Source organism: Dreissena polymorpha, chromosome 2, assembly GCF_020536995.1.
Source record: "Dreissena polymorpha isolate Duluth1 chromosome 2, UMN_Dpol_1.0, whole genome shotgun sequence".
Classification (NCBI taxonomy): Eukaryota; Metazoa; Mollusca; class Bivalvia; order Myida; family Dreissenidae; genus Dreissena; species Dreissena polymorpha.
Genome location: NC_068356.1, coordinates 47,348,178 through 47,367,560, shown reverse-complemented (window position 1 = coordinate 47,367,560; position 19,383 = coordinate 47,348,178). Strand labels below are relative to the sequence as shown.

The window sequence follows — 19,383 nt, the reverse complement described above, 5'->3', positions numbered from 1 at the left end:
AGGCTTAACTGCACCTCGAATCTGTGTATATCTGCAGCGTCTCCATGACAATGCCTACCCAAATAGGCAGACTACGCTACATGTCAAAATCAATAAATTAACAGGGGTCCTATTATTATATCGATTGTCTCACGTTCGCGGTCAAACCGAAAAGGCGGCATTGTTTAATGTGGTTGTTAATTTACTTTAATCTACTACGTCATTATTTCCCGCTGCGTAAGGGCAAAGTATAGTTGTTCACACATCTGAAGTCCAACATCGCTGAGAAAAAAATTAAAGCAGTTTATGTTTGCACATTAACCGACAAAGAAGTTGAGTAAAAAAGTAAGCATATAAAAACGTCATTATTATATAAATGTTATAAATCAATAAAGGCGTATCAACAACTACGCGTTACACACCGGTCTTAATGACAATAACGCAGTGACGTCACCATCTATGTTTAGAACGCTTACACTGATAACACGTGGCTTGTATCTAGTAACGGAAGTAGTAATGTTTAATTTCACGTTAATAGATCAAGTGTATTTCGGATAGGCTTTCGAACTTTTGCAATGAACGATGCGAAACAAAAAAAAAACGTACCAAAAATGCATATGTCTATAAATATCGCTACATTTTATACATGTCCCGGAAAATCGGCAAAAGTCCCGGACAATTTAACTCAATGTCCCGGAATTGGTCTGAAAAATTATGGCATGTATGACAATAATAAGGTACATGTAGTCCCAGGATGTTGTTTTTCAACTTTGGGGGAAAGGTGGCACAAGGAGAATTTCATTTAGATAAACATGATTACGTGCTAATATTCTTTTATGCCCCCAGAAGGGTGGCATAAAGCAGTCTGTCTGACCTGCATTCCATTTTCCAGACTTTTTTTCTTAAAAGCTTTAAGATATTTACCTAATATTTGATGTGTGAGTCTACCTACATGACTTACAGAGTAAGTGTGAATTTCGTTGTGGTCCATTGATTTTTTAAGGATTAATGGGCCTTGGACTTGAACAATTCCTTTATAATAACTGTTTTCTGTAGTTTTGTTATGAAATACTCTCAGATATTTAGCTGATTTTTTGTATGTGAGTCTTCCTAAATGACTTACAGATCAAGTGTGAGTTAAATGCATTGTTAAATACATGAAATGCCCCATCTGGCAAAATGCAAGTGGGATGCCCCACTATGACATCTTGTTAATTTCAATTAGCACCTGAATCGGTCAGTAAATATATAAGGCCTGTGAATGATAGTGAGATTCAATTCAATCTCTTTCAGGGCTTTTTTCCCATCTTTTGAAAGTGGCTTTGGCCACCTCATTTGGTGACAAAATGAGAGGCAAACTGTTAAAAAAAATGTTCAAAATTTGGAGAGAAAAAAAACAAATTGCAAATGTGTTTAAATAGTGAAAATTTGAGTTGGGAAGTTCTTTAAATTGTGAAAATTTGAGTCGTGAAATGCCCAAATTTGTGAAAAACTGCCATTCTCTAAGAAGAAAAAAAGCCATGCCTTTATTTTAATCTAGGTAAAGTGCACCAAAAAGATGATAAAAAGGGGGACATCAAATGTGCCAGACGACAAGAGGCTTGTTGATGATATCATCACGTACCTAGGCATGGTTTCCGACCAATACGCAACTCCAGCGCTTCTGATGGTACGGTTTTTAAAGAGGCTATACACATTTTATACTATTTTTGTAAACAAATACATGTACTTTGTCTTTTATTGTTTATGTCTATGAACATCATAATAATCTTTTGCATAGCGACATGTGTTTCTTAGAAGCTCCATTTAGGACAAGCATTTGTGTATGTTAACAGGCTGAGAAATTGATGAACTGCAGGGAAAATGCTGGACACAAGAACAACAACAACACACATCTTTCAATTCAGGGCGAATGTTCCACGGTCAGGGATGGAGGAAAATTGAGAGAACCTGGCTCTAGAAAACAGCATTCAACTGCCAGGTATAAGAGCATTTCATTCCGTTTTCAGCCTTTTGATGTTTTCCACACTGGTGATGGGTGTGTGGCCAATACACTGAAACATTATCAATATGTCATAAGACAACATTTTTCATCACTTTGACAAAAAAATAATTTCTGATTTTAAATTAATATATATGAACATATGCTTTATATTATATCAGAATTTATTTTTGGTCAAACCGATGAAAAATGTTAATTTATGACATATTGATAGTGTTTCAGTGAATTGGCCAATCTCCCAATACGTGTGGTTTTCCCTGGATTGGAAATCATTAAAGCCCACATAATCGAGCTAAAATCATTTATTACAATTATGAATATATCCAGAAACAGGAAATCGTCCATCAAACTGAGTGACTGAGCTGTGATGACATATAAAGCTCATCTAGCTTTCCCATGTAGGAAAAATATATTTACAGAAACTATGTATCAATTATTGTTAGTCTTTTATAAAAGGCAAGGCCAGGGCCTACTCTGCCATTTGCCAATTTAGCCAATGGCTACAAATTCGGAAATTTGGCTACAAAAAATTCCATTTAGCTGCAATGTTTTCTACATAATCACCCATAAAATATCCAAAATGATAAGAATTTAGGCTTAAAAAGGTAAATTTGGCTACAGAAAAATTTGACCCAGAGGGAGCCCTGAAGGCCTATACAATAAAGGACAGCACATACATTACAGCATGTAATACATAAAGCTGGGATCACAGCATTGTTCAAGCACATACATTACAGCATGTAATACATAAAGCTGGGATCACAGCATTGTTCATTGCAAATCTTTAGGGATTTAAACGCACTAGAATTCCAGCCTCATCACCACACCACTTTCCACTTTCATGGAATTTTTTGTTTAAATGTAGTCTCTTAAAAAAAAGTTGAGGCTCAAAGTTTTGTCTAAGATGACACTACACACATGCATTAAGCCCCATTTTCCCAGAACGATACTGTAATGTTGCTGTTCCCCCTTCAGAAAGAGGTACAGCAGAGACGTAATACAGAAGGCCCAGGAACAACTGGAGCCTGAGGACATGACAGGCCTAATGGAGAGAGGCAATGCCAGGCTGAAACAACTGTGGAGCAAGGTAAGGCATAATGGAGAGAGGCAATGCCAGGCTGAAACAACTGTGGAGCAAGGTAAGGCATAATGGAGAGAGGCAATGCCAGGCTGAAACAACTGTGGAGCAAGGTAAGGCATAATGGAGAGAGGCAATGCCAGGCTGAAACAACTGTGGAGCAAGGTAAGGCATAATGGAGAGAGGCAATGCCAGGCTGAAACAACTGTGGAGCAAGGTAAGGCTTACCTAGCTGTGGGTTTTGCAGAGCTTCAATGAGCAATGGGACTAAACCCTCAGACTGACCTGTATTTAAGTGTTTCCTAATGGCAGGTACATGTCAGTTTGAGTTGTGTTTGCTCAGAAAAATGGGTCTTTATCATGGACGACACTTTCTGCTTTTGTATAATGTTTTGTTTAAAGGAAAAACCCTTCTAAAAGAAAATCCAGTATAGGCGGAAAGTATTGTTTCTACATTATTGTATTTAGCCTTAGCAGCCTGCACAGGTTTATAGGAAGTGACACTTCTCACATGCATTAAGCCCAGTTTTCTCAGAACAAGGCTCAATTTAAAGTAGACCAAAAGATTCCAAAAGCAGGAGGAAATTTAAGTTTGTATGCCCCGGATCGAATGATCGGGGGTATATTGTTTTTTGTCTGTCTGTCTGTCTGTCATTGTATGAGTGTGTATCTGTCCCAAAACTTTAACCATGGTCATCACTTTTGCAATATTGAAGATAGCAACTTGATATTTGGCATGCATGTGTATCTCATAGAGCTGCAAATTTTGAGTGGTGAAAGGTCAAGGTCAAAGTCATCCTTCAAGGTCAAAGATCAAATATATGGCTTGAAAGCGAGTAGGGGGCATTGTGTTTTACAAACACAGCTCTTGTTGTACAAAAAATTAAACAAAGTAGCCGTTTGATGTTGTTTCTGTTTTTGGAAAAATTACAGGATGCTCATACCCCCCCATGGGCGTCAGGCTGTTAATTAATGAGACCCTTGAGGTAGTCAATACATGATTTAACCTTTGCATTCTGTTTCAGAACAACAAAAAGAAGTTCAGTGAAAGTCCTGAGAGGCCTAGTAAGTTGAACACTGTTTTCAATTGATTTGCGTTCTGGGAAAACTGGGCTTAATGCATGTGCGTAAAGTGTTGTCCCAGATTAGCCTGTGCAGCAGGGACGACACTTTCTGCTTTTATGACATTTTTCATTAAATTAAAGTCTCTTCGTAGCAAAAATCCAATTAAGGCAGAAAGTGTCGTCCCTGAATAGCCTGTGCGGACTGCACAGGCTTATCTGGGATTACACTTTATGCACATGCATTATGCCCAGTTTTCTCAGAACACGACCCAATTGAATACTAATTTTTGAATGAAGTCCATGTCATTAAGTCCATTGCCCTACCTAGTGACTCTTTTCACTTGGAAACATTGTACTGATTGGGTAAAAGTGATGATGAATTATTTTGTGGTTTATGCTGGCTTCTTACAGTGCGAGAGATACAATTTTAGAGGAATTGGTATAGGCAATAGTGCAAGCCCATTTCTTTCAATTACTAAAAAAATCGTAAAGACTGGCAATAAATATTGTACTTATACAGAATGCTTCTTTTCATTGCATTTACCATTGCATTGTGTTAATTAATCCCGTAGTGTTCTTTATTAGTTCAGTAGATTTTAAATATCTAGTCTATAAAACCACCCTTCAACATAAAAATGAAATGATGTACACTTAATCTCATTATCAATTGATGTGTCCCAGGCAGCAGTAGTCCTGACGACATGGACTCTCAGCAGGAGACCCAGGCCCCGCCCTCTCCTACACACACTGATAGTGCCTCCACCTCCTGTACTGCACCGAAAAAGAGGAAACCTTCCGAGCCAGACGCGTCTCAACGTCGGTCAGGCAGCAATTTCGAACCTTCAAAGGGGAGATCTGTCAGTGACACCACTACATCTAAGGGCAGTTCCGTCAGTGACACCACTCCAACGAAGGGGAAATTTTGCAGTGACACCACTCCATCCAATCAGAGGTCTGGCAGTGACACCAATCCATCGAAGGGGAGATCTGGCAATGACACCACTCTGTCCAATCGGAGGTCTAGCAGTGACTCAAACCCATCAAATCGGAGGTCTGGCAATGACTCATTCTTCCGTGAGAGACCCAGTCACACCTCCACACCGTCTACCTCTCATGAATTTAAGAAGCCAAAAAGGCAAGCTTTACTTCTGTTCATCTCATCTTTGCATGTGATCCTGTTCTAGCACTGCCGACCAGCTTCCTTCAGGTGTCTTGGTTCTTGGCTAGTATTTCCAGGTGTCCCCAAATTTTGTCCATCTGCTTAGCACTGGCATTAATGTCTCAGGTCCCAAGTGTTTCTTGGTCCATCTCTCTTCTGTTTCCCTTGAGGGTTCCAACTGAGAGATTGCCCTGTGGTATTGGATGCAGGCTTGCACATTTGTGTGGCCATCCATCGCCAAGTTCTCTGAAATATTATTATTTCAAAATATGATATGGTATATTACATTACTTATCCCCTCTAATTAGATTAATTTCTTACTTTGCATATTGTTTTCAACTATGTTTTACAGTACGGATGGGCCCTTCCCAGGGTTGAGGTATCGCAAGAACATTGGAAGACCTGACCGACACAAGCCTGCCACTAACAGGGCCATGTCTGATGTCAGCGATATTGGTGAGAGCTATGGTTAGAACATAATGTTGGGTTTATATTACATGACCTTCCTGAGTAAAATGCCTAGATTCTAGAACATTTGATTGAGTTTATCAGGTATTTTGAGCTCACCTACCCAGAATATGTTAATGGATAGCTCTTTAGTCCCCTACCAGTGAAACCAAGGGGACTTATGGTTTGCCATCTGTGTGTCTGTGAGTCTGTAACACTTTTCTGGATCCTGCCATAACTTTTTAAGTTCTTCATATTTTTTCATGAAATGTGAAACATGGATAGATGGCAATATGGAGATTGTGCATGTCATTTCATTTTGTTCCTACATTAAGAATTCTAAGCGACTACCAATGCGTGGAAATAGGTATCTAAATGGTAAAGGATTAGCAAGTAAAGCATGGAAAACACATTTTGTCATGATTCTTGTATTGTATCCATTATTTTATGTGCCCAAACTTTGTGTAACAAATAAATAGAGCTTTCAAAAAGTAATGTTACCCAGACTTAAAGGGTGTATTTTGTCCTCATTGGGCACTATTGTTTACTTTCTGGATTAAGTAATTATTCTGTACCATTTTTTTACTGTACCAATAAAAGCAGCAATTAGTGAGGAAGTTGAAACATTGAAATAACCATAGGAATAACTTTTTAATTGGTTTAAGACTTTTAATTTTTATGTTATTTTGTGAATTTAAATATACATCATCTTGGATATTTTCGTACCCAAAACAGTCTAGTATTTGGAAATCTAACATTTTATCATTTAGATACGCATTTTTACACTAGGCTTGTTTTCCAGCCCTTAGATATAGAGGAGCCAACAGTATAAAACCAGCTTAGCCTGCGAGATTCTCCCTGGCTTTTCTAGATTAATGGTGGTTGCATATAGCCATTTATCTTTCTGGGAGGAAAAGTGCATACAATATTTGTTGTTGTTGATTGCAGAGGATGATAACCGGTCCATGACTTCCTCAGGATCAAGCAGTCGACAGCGATGGACCTGGGAAGAGACAGTTGAATTCTACAAGGCCGTAAAGATGATAGGGGTGGGGAAATGGTCCAAAATTCAGGATTACCTAGGGACAACACGGTCACAGGTCCAACTCAAGGACAAATGGAGGAATGTTGTAAAAAGTGGAGATGCTAAAAAGCTTAAAAGAGAATTAGGCTAGATAAAGAGTTAGACTTGACTTGAGTTGAATCAGTGTAGCCCTCAATGGTTTTAGGGAGCCAAGGCTACTCCTTTTACAAATCTCTTTTTCTGGATCGGAGACACTTTGCAATAGTGTTCATGCTCTAATGTCGCCGTCTCATTGTCCACTGCCTAGGGTGCTAGCCCATGGTGTATTTAGAACCAAACTATGTCATACTGATTAAAAAGGAACTGGGATTTTGAAATTAAGGATATTGATGTACTTTATCTACCCCCATTTTAACTTTTTCTAAGAAATTTGATGGATGGTACATGCCAACATACGTTTTTTATGCTAATGTTTTCTACACGGTTCTAAATAAAAAAGAAACCAATTTACTGTATGCTTATTTTTATAGCATAATTACATATGTTTGCATCCATTTACTTTAATAGCAACTTAATACTTTTTTAAGGTCACCTGTCACGAAGTGACATGGTGAGCTTATGTGACCGTGTGATGTCCGGCGTCCGAATGTGCGTGCATGCGTGTGTGCATCCGTCAACAATTTGCTTGTGTGAGGGTAGAGGTCAAAGTTTTAATCCAATCTTTATGAAATTTGGTCAGAATGTTTATCTTGATGAAATCTGGGTTGGGATTGTATTTGGGTCATCTGGGGTCAAAAACTAGGTCACTAGGTCAAAAACAAGGTGAAATAATTGAAAAACCTTGTGTAGACTATAGAGGTCTCAGTTTTCATCCAATCTTTATCAAATTTGGTCAGAATGTTTATCTTGATGAAATCTGGGTTGGGATTGTATTTGGGTCATCTGAGGTCAAAAATTAGGTCACTAGGTCAAATAACAGAAAATCTTTGTGTAGACAATAGAGGGCGCAGTTTTCATCCACTCTTTATGAAATTTGGTCAGAATGTTTATCTTGATGGAATCTGGGTTGGGATTGTATTTGGGTCACCTGGGGTCAAAAAAACTAGGTCACTATGTCAAAAACTAGGTCTAATAATAGAAAAACCTTGTATAGACAATAGAGGTCACAGTTTTCATCCAATCTTTATGAAATTTGGTCAGAATGTTTATCCTGATGAAATCTTGGTTGGGATTGTATTTGGTTAGTCAGGTGAGCGATTCAGGGCCATCATGGCCCTCTTGTTTATTTATTTTATGACTCTTTTTATGTAAGAACATTGTGAACTATTATGAAGGTTAATCAGTGTGCTGTGCAACAATCTTTTTATGATAATCATACTTAATTTAAGTTAAACAATTAATGCTTTTGTTTGTTTTTATCAATATGATTGAATATCAAGTAATATCTGTAAGAAAACAAAATAAAGTACAATTCAGATGGTAGACATGGTGTTGGTTTCAAAGATGCTGGTGCTGTTGCTGATGATGAAATAATGCTTGTATGATGTTTTATGTAAAAATAATAATTGGTTCCATTATTGGCCTTGTCAGGTTTTATGAGTGAATGGCAGCCGTTATTAGTTCTTTAAACGCTGATTTTTGGCTAAAACTTACGATAAATGTGAGACATGTTCAGGAAAGGGAAAGATATATGGTGGTCTATTGACCATTTTTCTTGTAGCGGCAATGTATTTAATATGGTGATATAAAGAAAATGGTTATGCAAATAAACTAAATTATTGAGATTTCTGGCTTCTATAACTTAATATGTTTGCTTAAGCTTATCATCTGAATTATGGCAAAATCTTTAATCGTGCAGTATGCTTCATTGGTAAGAATCAATATTAACCCATTTATGCCTAGCGTCTAGAAAAAAGGCCTTGGCAAACAGCGTAGACCCAGATGAGACCCAGCATGATGCGGCGTCTCATCAGGGTCTGCGCTGTTTGCTTTAAGGAATTTCAGTAAGAAATATTCTAAATATAGAAATAAATATACTAGACATCCCTAATTTTGGAAATAAATTGATCCAATTTAGAAGGATGGGAGAGTCCACTAGGCATAAATGGGTTATTGTCTTGTTAGATTGATAATGAGATCTTGCCTTTTGAGAATCAAACAGTAAACAGTTTGTCAAAACAACGCTGAGACAAAACTTTACTTGATCACCATCATCAGTGGTATTAGTCGAGTCGCGTTCTGAGAAAACTGGGCATAATGCATGTGAGTAAAGTGTCATTCCAGATTAGCCTGTGCAGTCTGCACAGGTTAATCAGGGACGACACTTTCCGCCTTAACTGGAATTTTGTGTAGAAGAGACTTCCTTTAAATGAAAAATACCATAAAAGCGGAGAGTGTCGTCACTGATTAGCCTGTGCGGACTGCAGAGGCTAATCTGTGAGGACACTTCACACACATGCATTATGCCCAGTTTTCTCAGAACGCAACTCATTTCGTTACCTAATCAGCTTATAAATAATGATAAAACTTATAATTTAACGATTACGCGGGCGATATACGGCAAAGCATGAAGTCATTGCACCACTTTCCTGTGCACGCCTTGGAGATGTTTCCACAATACGACATGTGTTCAAACTTAAACTCCGACATCCCGTCTTACAGTATTTCACTGATGTTACGACATGTAAACCCAATTTTCGACACAAAATGTAATTGCAATCGGGATAGTATGGTTATAACGATAATTTCGATGAGTTATTATATATCTTGAAAAACAGACTTTGCCATCAGCATGCAATCATATTTTGATAGCCTTATCTGGCTCCCAATGGTCGATTTACTATAAAAACATACTGTTCAAGCAGTTACCCTGAAGTGCTGCGCATCGGATGTTTGGCGCTGAAGTTACGTTTATACATATGACAGCATTATACTGCACTAAACTTTGAAATGGTTGAATGTTACACAACTACGAGAAAGAATTTCCGTCGTTTAACACGTGATGTTTAACGCTGTACCTCAACAAAAAAGATTGATACGTATCGAAGTGAAAACAGAACGTTTTCTTTTCTGCTCAGAGTATTTTTTAACAGAGGGGGTATTCACGTGATAGTCAAGATTGCGACGCTAATGCCGATGCAGGTATTTTGCGCTGTTTTATACCCCTTTATTACTTTTATGATTTTTTTAAATGCCGCTCACTTTCCAGTCATATCAGATAGAACGTTACAAGCGTTTATTTTGTATTAATATTCGCTCTATATTATACTATAATACTAAGTCTATATATCGACTTAACTCGCTGCGTAATTTCTTAGCGAGATGACCTAATAACAGCTCCACTGAGAAAATGTGCGGGGAGTAAAGTCTGAGATACAAGGCGAATTTTAATACGAAATAAATGCTGATCACTTTTTCGGCGTAGCTGTATTAAGCCAGTTTTTCACCTTACCTGACCTTTGTAAGTGTCCAATAAAATTCAAATAAAATTTCTCGCGGCTAGGTACGAATGAATACACTTCATTTATTCCATTGGCTGATTTGAGTATACCACCAGAACATTGGAAACATATCCGCGTCTTTGTAACACGGTTTTACTGCAATTTTATCTCTAATGAAAAGGCTTAATAGGTAGAACAGTTTTACACTCAATTCTCGACATCAATACAGTTTGTGCGTGCACCTTTTATTTTCAGAGAATTACCAGCGCAAAAGCGTTTATACTGTCAAAGTATAAAGAGCAGTGGAAGCGAGGCCTCACTTTAATGCATTGCATTTCATCCCGCGAGGTACCGGGTCAATTCGCGGCCAGTGTGTGAATGCCAGAGTTTATATACAGGCTATAACCGGAGTTCGCGGCCAGTAAAATAATCGTTATATAATAAAGACGCTATCCGTGAACTAGGTGACCTGGAATTTTGTTTAGACCAGAAATATGTTATAAATGCAGATATTCAGCAATATAATTATGGTATGTCAATAATAGATTTTTAATGTGTTTTCAACAATACAATGATAAATATTATTTTTGATTAATTTAACAATAATTATTTCACCAAATTGACTAATGTCTTAAGCATGAGCGCGATGATTCTCGATACTGTTAATAATCGAATCAAATAGCAATGCCCGACAAACCACTAAAACAGGTTTTTTCGAAGAACGCGCCTATAAATACGGATACTTCGCGTGTGGCCGGTTGACTCATATGTTTTAATTTCACTTCCAATCTTCGTTTGGTTTTCTGTTTCGTATCTATAGTTTTATGACCAGCAATATCCTTGATCTCATTCATTGAACTATCAACGCCGTATATCTTTTTTTTAAAGATAATGCATGTTTATTGATATGGCTGGAAAGTTGGCGTCATTAAAAAAATAATAAAGGGTATAAAACGGCGAAAAATAATGTCCCGTTCAGACGTCGCCAATTGTTATCACGTGATTACCCGCTCTGTTTAACAAATTCGAAAATTATTTTTGTTTGGCCTTTTGGCGGGAAATTTGCTCAACATTTGATAAGACGTTCACAAACGTCGAAGTTTAGGTTAGACAGCTACGCCGAAAAAGATAGTGATAATCAGTCATATCACATAGCGTCATTTAAAACTAGATTATCAACTACATGTACTAGTATGTACTAATTTTTGTCTCGGTAAGAGTTGATTTGGTAATGAATGCACATGAGTTATCTTTGCAAAGTTATAGGACTAATTAAATACTTATATGTTTGACGTTTGTGCAAATTTATAGTTAATATCTAATGTTGATGTTTGTATCAACTGTTTATATTAATTGTTTGTTTCGGAATAATTGTTGTAAGTGGACTCTGAACGTGTACACTTAACATGAAAGATGTATTCAAAGGATTCGCGAATTTCACGCTAGGTTGTTTCAATAAAGATGCGCATTATTAAGTGAATCGCTTTCAGGTGAAGTGTTAAAAGAGAGAGCTGTGGTCAACGTCTCAAATATAATTGGGATCTGTTTGATAATTAGCCCCAGGACGGCTATATATTTGAGTACTTTGCCTATACTTCTCAAGGCTTCTTTACAGGCGGCATTTAGAAATTGAGGGGATGAGTACTGCGTACGTTCTTCATAACAATTGAACGCAGCGCAACTCAATTAATGTTATTATATTAACTGGAATTACAAATTACATTCGAACGAATACGAACAAAGGAAATGTGAGTCAAATGCAATTCTAAATACTAGTTCATTTGATATTAAATAAAGCGGAACAATTAAATGTACCTGTTTCAAATCTAAGCGCTCAGAAGGTCACATAACCCCAAACCGGAACTTCTGTTTGCAGGGTTACATGCAGTCAAATTGATACTTAGCACACATTGTTCAGTGCATGCTGCATAGGATTTGTAAAATACATTGCAAATGGTTGTTTTTGGCATCAATTTGAAGGTATATTTGTAAGCAATAAGAATACAAGCCATTTTTGTGCTCTACTTTTTCTGTTGATGGTTCCCGGCTTTAAAAGTAGGTCATTCTATTTGAGCCCAAAATGGTCTTCTCCACATGTGTCAAAACTGGTGTGCCTATTCTAAGGTAAATATTGTGAGTTACAACACATAGAGTTTGATGACATGCATTTTTTCAAAAGATTATGCATTTATCTTTCCAATGATGTATGATGATATAGTGCTGAAACGCTTGGTCATGGTAAAAATTGATATCGAACTTCAACTATTTTATATGTAATATAGAAAGAAATTAATTGCGCATGCGTAACCAGAATGGCGGACAAGTACATGTATCATGAAAATAGTTCGATGTCGAATACAATAGAGGGCGAACAAAAGAAACAAGACTTTCTTTCCCGATGTGGCGGTCGCTGTAAGTTGCTTATTTCAGTTTAGTTTGTGTTTGTTTTGGGTAATTTGTAATTTTCCTTCACAGGCACACAAACCGTTGAATGACATCTTTAAATACCATGAAATTACATTCAAACAAATCTTTTATACGCGATTGGTGTCTCAAAAAATATGTCAATTCGCATGATGTTAAATAACTTGTGACATGTCTAATTATATTCACAACGTCCAATCGTATTCAAGCATATGCAATATAAATGATGATTTTTATAAATATCTGTAAAATTTATCAATTACTAGATTTAAATTGTATATTTTTTAAAGTTGTATTTTTTTTAACACTAGCAAACTGGCTCTATGAGTAATTAAGTTAAGTTCCGTCCTGATGAAGCAACCCACGCATCCGATGATATTGTACCACTTCATCCGATTCGAACTGTGCATTATGCCCAGTTTTCTCAGAACGCGACTCAAATATAATCATGGGGATCCACAGAGAAAATGGATGGCATATGCCACCCCGTGTTCCAATGGTAAAATCGAGCCTGATCAAAATCAACCGTAATCAAAATAATTAAATATCGCATATGCAGTTGAATCAAGTGCCTCGTCTGTTTTCTGTTGACTAGTGATATATCGGCTGTTTTTTTTTAATTCTGCAGGTTTTAATCATTATGATATGTGCTTATAATATTATGCTGTGTGCTTGCCATAGTAAGCTGTGTGTATATGATGGTATGCTGTGTGTTTGTGATGCTATGCCGTAGTCTGCTGGGTGTTAGTCATGGTATGCTGTGTGCTTGCCATACTATGCTTATGTTTGTTTTGGTATGCAGTGTGTTTGTGATGGTATGCTGTGGTATATTTTTCCCGTTTTTATTTCTACTCTTTTTTAATAAGATAAAAAATATGAACCGTAACGTGTACATTATTTTCAACATATAATAGAAAATGGTACTACTTTTCATGATATACTTAGTAATACTTGAAACAAAAAAGAACAGCCTACCAGATCTGGTAGAATTTTCTTGTGATGGAACGAGATTGTATGTGAGAGCATGGAACGATAACTCTGCGTGGAGATTGTGATGTTTGTTGGCGAAATTTTTTAATTGGGAATACTCGGTTCTTGTCAAAAAAGAATGGTTACGTCATATGTATGTATGTTTGTCCGTGCGTCTGTCTGCTTGTATGTTTCGTTCTGTTTGTCTGTCTATCGGTTTGTGTGTCTGTCTATCTGTGTATATGTCTATCTCTCTGCTCCTGCGTCCATCCGTATGTCCGCCCGTCTGTGTGTTCGTCCGTCCCTAAGTCCTTATTTCCGTCTGTAATGTTTTTCTGTCTACCTGTTTATGTGTCTGTCCATCCGTATGTCCGTAAATCCAACAGACGGTAAGACAGGAAGACGGGTGTACGGACGCAGGGAGGGACGGACGTACAGACAGACAGACGCACGAACAGACAATCATTTGGACAGACGGTCAAATACATAAATAAACGACAACAACAACACGCTTTTTTTTAGAATGAACATATATCCTCGATGTTTTGAATTAACTAATTCCGTCGTCCGTATTTAAATATAAAAAAGCCGGTAAGCATTTTTCAGACGGTGTGTACTATTACGAGTGTCCCTTCGAGCCCCAGATGTCAATATGGCTGCTGGTTAGCGGAACCGTTTCTTTTCTCTATATTGTCCTGGTTCATCTTGTCTACGAGCGCAAGATAACAAAAGGTACCAGGTGATGTCGATCCTCACCATTTGCTCGATGTTCCTAATCGCTTGGGTGATATTGGGTAAGGACACTTGCGATGGAAAAAAATATGTAGGTCACAACACGGTGTAATAAATGACAAGCTGTCATAACGTGAATTTCGCAAGTTTGATAACATATTCTTGAATGTATATTGGCATAGTCAACTATAGCATAAATACCATATTTTAGTGCAAACTAACGCATGGCATCAGTTAGCGTATAGCTAAGGTATTGCGTAAATAAGTGCTTATAATGACGTAAATAGTGTACAAATAACGCATATTCTAAATAACTGCATACTTAGGCATATGTTTTATACTAGTTCACATATAACGTAACTGTCAATTTTGCACACAGAACCTTTATTTCTAATTTATAAATATTAAGCTTTTTGTTAAATAATTACGGTGGCATAGAGGTGACATTCACTCCTCTTTTTTTAAATTGCACTCCTCTTTTTTTCTATCTCGTGGCCATGACTTACTAACTCGTGGCAACGAGTTACTAAGTCGAGGCCACGAGATAGAAAAAAGAGAGTGTAAAACTAAATAAAACAGGAGTGCAATTAAAAAAGAGCGGTTCAGTAAATAAAGGAAGGGTGCATTAAACAAAAGAGGAGAGAAGGTTAGCTATCTCGGGATCCCGACTTAGCCCAGCAAGCATGCATAATATGGGTCCCATATGGGCTAAATCCGGGCAAGCCCATATGGGTTTGCACATACAGTACCCATATGGGACCCATGTACTTTTCAATTGAACTACCCAAATGTATATGGGCTTTTCCATATGGTGCCCATTTGGGACCCATATTACACGTACAGTACTGTAAGGAACGTAATAAAGCATGTGTTTAATGAAAGATGGATTGTCTTAAAAAAATATAAATAGCTTTTTATGTCGCCTCGATTGCATTAAAAGAGGTATGTTATGATAATTTTATATAATGAAATCGACTTTTAAAAAAACACAAGTTTATTAAAAAAACATGTTTGCGCGCGAAAGTTCTGTCTGGGCGCTCTTTCTAACGGTTCTTGGAAGTTGGATGTCTGTTGAAGAAAATTGGCAGTGAAATTGCGAAAAAAAAGTAAGCTTTATGAACGAATTTACATATATATTTTCTAACGAATTTCTGGCACCATGTCTCTTTTTTAGAAAAATAAATATCTAAAGGGCCGTTCCATTGTAATTGCAGTTGTTAGAGCGTTGAAATGTATATGTCACATATTTTCGCGATATAATTTTATATTCAAGCCAGAAATTTCAACATTGCTTCGCAATGGCGGACAAACGAAAAGCGGAGTATTGGTATTCGTACAGAAAAGATCGTTCTAGTGTCGAAGATCATATATCTGCAATCTACCAAGGTAGTGATTCGATGTCTCACACTTCTGTCAAATAATTGGGAGAGTTTTATTCTAATTTTTCCGAATTAACAGACTGTAGGCCAACATGAAGAAACACATCTTTCAGTTGACAATGGAAGTTCTTCACATTTTCTTCAAGATGATCACTATCATCAATACCTTTCAGTGCAAGACTCTCAGTCTTCTGTTGATGTAGATTTTTTTCGGAAAACCCTCCTTACTTGACAGATAGTGACAGTGATATTGATGATGACGTAGATTTTGATTTTGTTCGAGAGAGAGTTTGTTTGTTTAAGATTAAATGTGCTCTGTCGCTAAAGAGATTACATTTTCTAAAATGTTTTTGTTATATGATTCTGCCGAAAAGTTCTTTATTTCCAGTAAATGTACAACGGCTCCTGGCGGGCTCCTAAAATCCCATGGCCGACTTCCAAGCGCATATCTGTGCCATGGTCAGGCAACTTCCTCACAATCGATCGAGATGGGTCCAACATTAGGTCCTGTCCAACTGGGGCGCATTCCGACGGACAGCGTGGCGCGGAACTTGGAATGTATTGAGAGGCTTCAACTGACCAACGAAACTGAAGCGTGCTCATATAGTGCACAGAACTTTAACCGCTACCTAAGCGACAATGACTCAGCACATTTGCTCGAATGTACTCGGTGGACTACATGCTTAGACTATCATCCTAGTCTTTTCGGGTAATTGCAATAGCGATCGATATGGGTTCAACATTAGCTTGTGTACAACTGGGGCGCATTCGGATGGACGGCGTGGTGCGGCGCTTGAAATGTTTTGATCGCTACAACTTACCACCGAACTGTTGCGTGCTCATATAGTGCACAGGAATTTTTACAGCTAACCTATGCGACACTGACTCAACACATTAGCTCCAGTGGACTCTGTGGGCTACATGCGTAGTTCACATATCTTTAAGGCAGCAAAAGTAATCAGAATATTAGTCTTACAATATCTAAGGCGAATTTGAATCTGGGTAAAAAACCTAGATCACCATTGAAAATCTTACATAAACTTTGTTTAATGTCTACTTAATCATACAATTTAAAAAATGTTAGATTTTTTTGTGATAAATAGCTGTTATGGGCTTAATTGTTAGTAACCATATGAATATTTCGTAAAGACTGATAAAGGAAATACTAGTAACATTTTTGTGTGCAAAAAAATAAATTATATTTAAAAGTCTTGATTCTATCAAATAATTTGTCAACCTTTGTCTATACACTGATCCTCAAAGTTGGTCATCGTATTAATCTAATTGAACTGTTAGTAGTAAGTCATCTTATGATAGACTCAATTAAATACATGTACATTTAAGGCTTCGATCAAGTTCATTTGTGTGAGCGTTTTTAAAACATATATACGTCAAAATCCCTGTGTATCTTTAAGTGTGTAATGTCCGCATGTATGTTTACCATTGTGTTTGTTGCATTGTAATTTATGACATATGTTTGATAAAAAAAGTATGTTCATTCTTTCTGTAAGTGGTGTAAATGCATCTGTAAGTGTATACGCAAAGACCGTGTGACAAAATGCTGCAGTGACTTATAGTTGTGATGTTTGAATCACACCTTTGACAGATCTGCTTGTAACCATTTGTTATGTTCATTTTTTTCACTTATTAAATGTCATAACAAATTATTATTTTTGTTGTATCTAAATAGAATCCTTATCATTTCAACATCATTTTCATTCTTAGGTTGGGATAACAATGGAGACCCATATGTCCTTTGTAGACACCCATATTGAACCTGGTTATTGACCGGTTGTCATATATGGCCCATTTACCAACCAGATGTCGTGTGAGGGACCGATATAGGGCCCATATAATACCGAGATGTCAGACAAGTTGACCCATATGGGGTCAATATTATACCCAGATGTCAGTTACGGGACCCATATCGGGCCCATATAATGACAGACAAGGGACCCATATAGGGCCCATATTTTACTCAGATGTCAGTTAAGGGACCCATATAGGTCCCATATAATACCCAGATGTCAGACAAGGGATACATATAGGGCCCATATTATGCCCAGATAGCAGTTAAGGGACCCATATAGGGCCCATATTTTACCCATATAACAAGCCCACATGGGTCCCTCATTTTGCCCGGTTGCAAATCCCGCGTGGGCCCCATATGGGGTGCCCAGTTGGGACCCATATAGACGCCCAGATGGGGCCCATATGGGTCCAATATATAATGTTTGCTGGGGGCTTACTCGTGGCCACGAGTTAGTCAGCCAATCAAATTAATCCATATGATTGTCCATTGTGATCTTAATACAAAGAAAAGTAATCATCACAGTAAAAACCCGCTTTGGCTATATATATATATATATATATATATATATATATATATATATATATATATATATATATATATATATATATATATATATTTATTTATTTATTTATTTATAAGCGTACATAATTTTTGCACATGTTACGCAAAATTTGATTACTCGAAATAGCTAAAATTCTCTCCTCTTTTGTTTAATGCACCCCTCCTTAATTTACTGCACCGCTCTTTTTTTAATTGCACTCCTCTTTAATTTAGTTGTACACTTCTCTTTTTTCTATCTCGTGGCCTCGACTTAGTAACTCGAGGCCAAGGCATAGCTAACTCGTGGCCACGAGATAGAAGAAAGAGGAGTGCAATTTAAAAAAAGAGGAGTGAATGTCACCTTGATGCCACCGTAAATATTGCATGCTGTGACGCATATTGTTAACAATTAACGTATTGTTAACTAGTGCAAAATAACACATATTGTAAATTATTTCATATTGCGCATTTTGTTTACTAATGCACACATTATGCATATTTTCATAAAGATTTAACAAAGATATTTAACTCATGCTCATGAAACGCATATTACCAACTAATAAACACATTACGTTTATGGTCAACTACTACAGATATAAAAATATGGTCAACTATTTCACATATAACACATAATATAAACTTTCGCAAAATGAAGCGCATGATAAAAGACAGCATACATCACAAAAATGTTAACTAGTGTGAATATGAATCATATTAATAACTTGATCGCATAAAACTCAGATGCGGAGCTAAAAATGCAGATACGGCGCATGTTAACACTACACAACGCTAGACATCAACTAGTACAGATACATTGTCAGCTAGTGCCCATATGAAGCATATTGTCACCTAAAAAACATATCGTATATATGTATAATGCATATTGTTAACACGTGAAAAACTCGCGTGTACCAACAATAAAGACATAAACAATACTTAACAAGGGATTGAAAACTTTGAATAACGAACAGCATGTGTATCAAGCATTACTTCGCCCAAAACTCTCTTTTACAAACACTTTTATTCATTTTCAGGTTCGATCTGGGTGTATCCAAAATTCGCCACGATTTATGCAGACGACATTACTCCTTGTGTCGATGACGTCATTTCCGGTTGTGACAATCATTGCAACGACAATCTCCTTAGTTTTTCCGTGTTCGCGGTACATTAGAATGAATCGAAACACCCTTAACGGTGTTTACATATTATGTTTAACTCTTTCCCACTCGGAAACGAAGTGAAATGGCTCTATGCAACGAGCATATACAACCAACATAAAACCAGTACAGCCTGCAGGTCGCAGTTTTTTAAGGTTTAGTGCTGTTTGCTGCTA

General features: G+C 37.1%; 1 protein-coding gene across 3 annotated transcripts in view; it reads left to right on the top strand.

Moving 5' to 3' along the window:
- The window catches only part of LOC127866939 (serine/arginine repetitive matrix protein 1-like), a 36,669-nt gene extending 28,132 nt beyond the window's left edge, over positions 1-8,537 (top strand). For all 3 annotated transcript variants that reach the window (XM_052407807.1, XM_052407806.1, XM_052407808.1), the window contains 7 exons: positions 1,520-1,648; positions 1,815-1,960; positions 2,957-3,068; positions 4,085-4,124; positions 4,805-5,258; positions 5,635-5,738; positions 6,678-8,537. In XM_052407807.1, the coding sequence (XP_052263767.1) occupies positions 1,520-1,648; positions 1,815-1,960; positions 2,957-3,068; positions 4,085-4,124; positions 4,805-5,258; positions 5,635-5,738; positions 6,678-6,904 (1,212 nt within the window). In that variant the 3' untranslated portion in view covers positions 6,905-8,537. The remainder of the gene's footprint in view (positions 1-1,519; positions 1,649-1,814; positions 1,961-2,956; positions 3,069-4,084; positions 4,125-4,804; positions 5,259-5,634; positions 5,739-6,677) is intronic.
- The last annotated feature ends 10,846 nt before the right edge of the window (positions 8,538-19,383 follow it).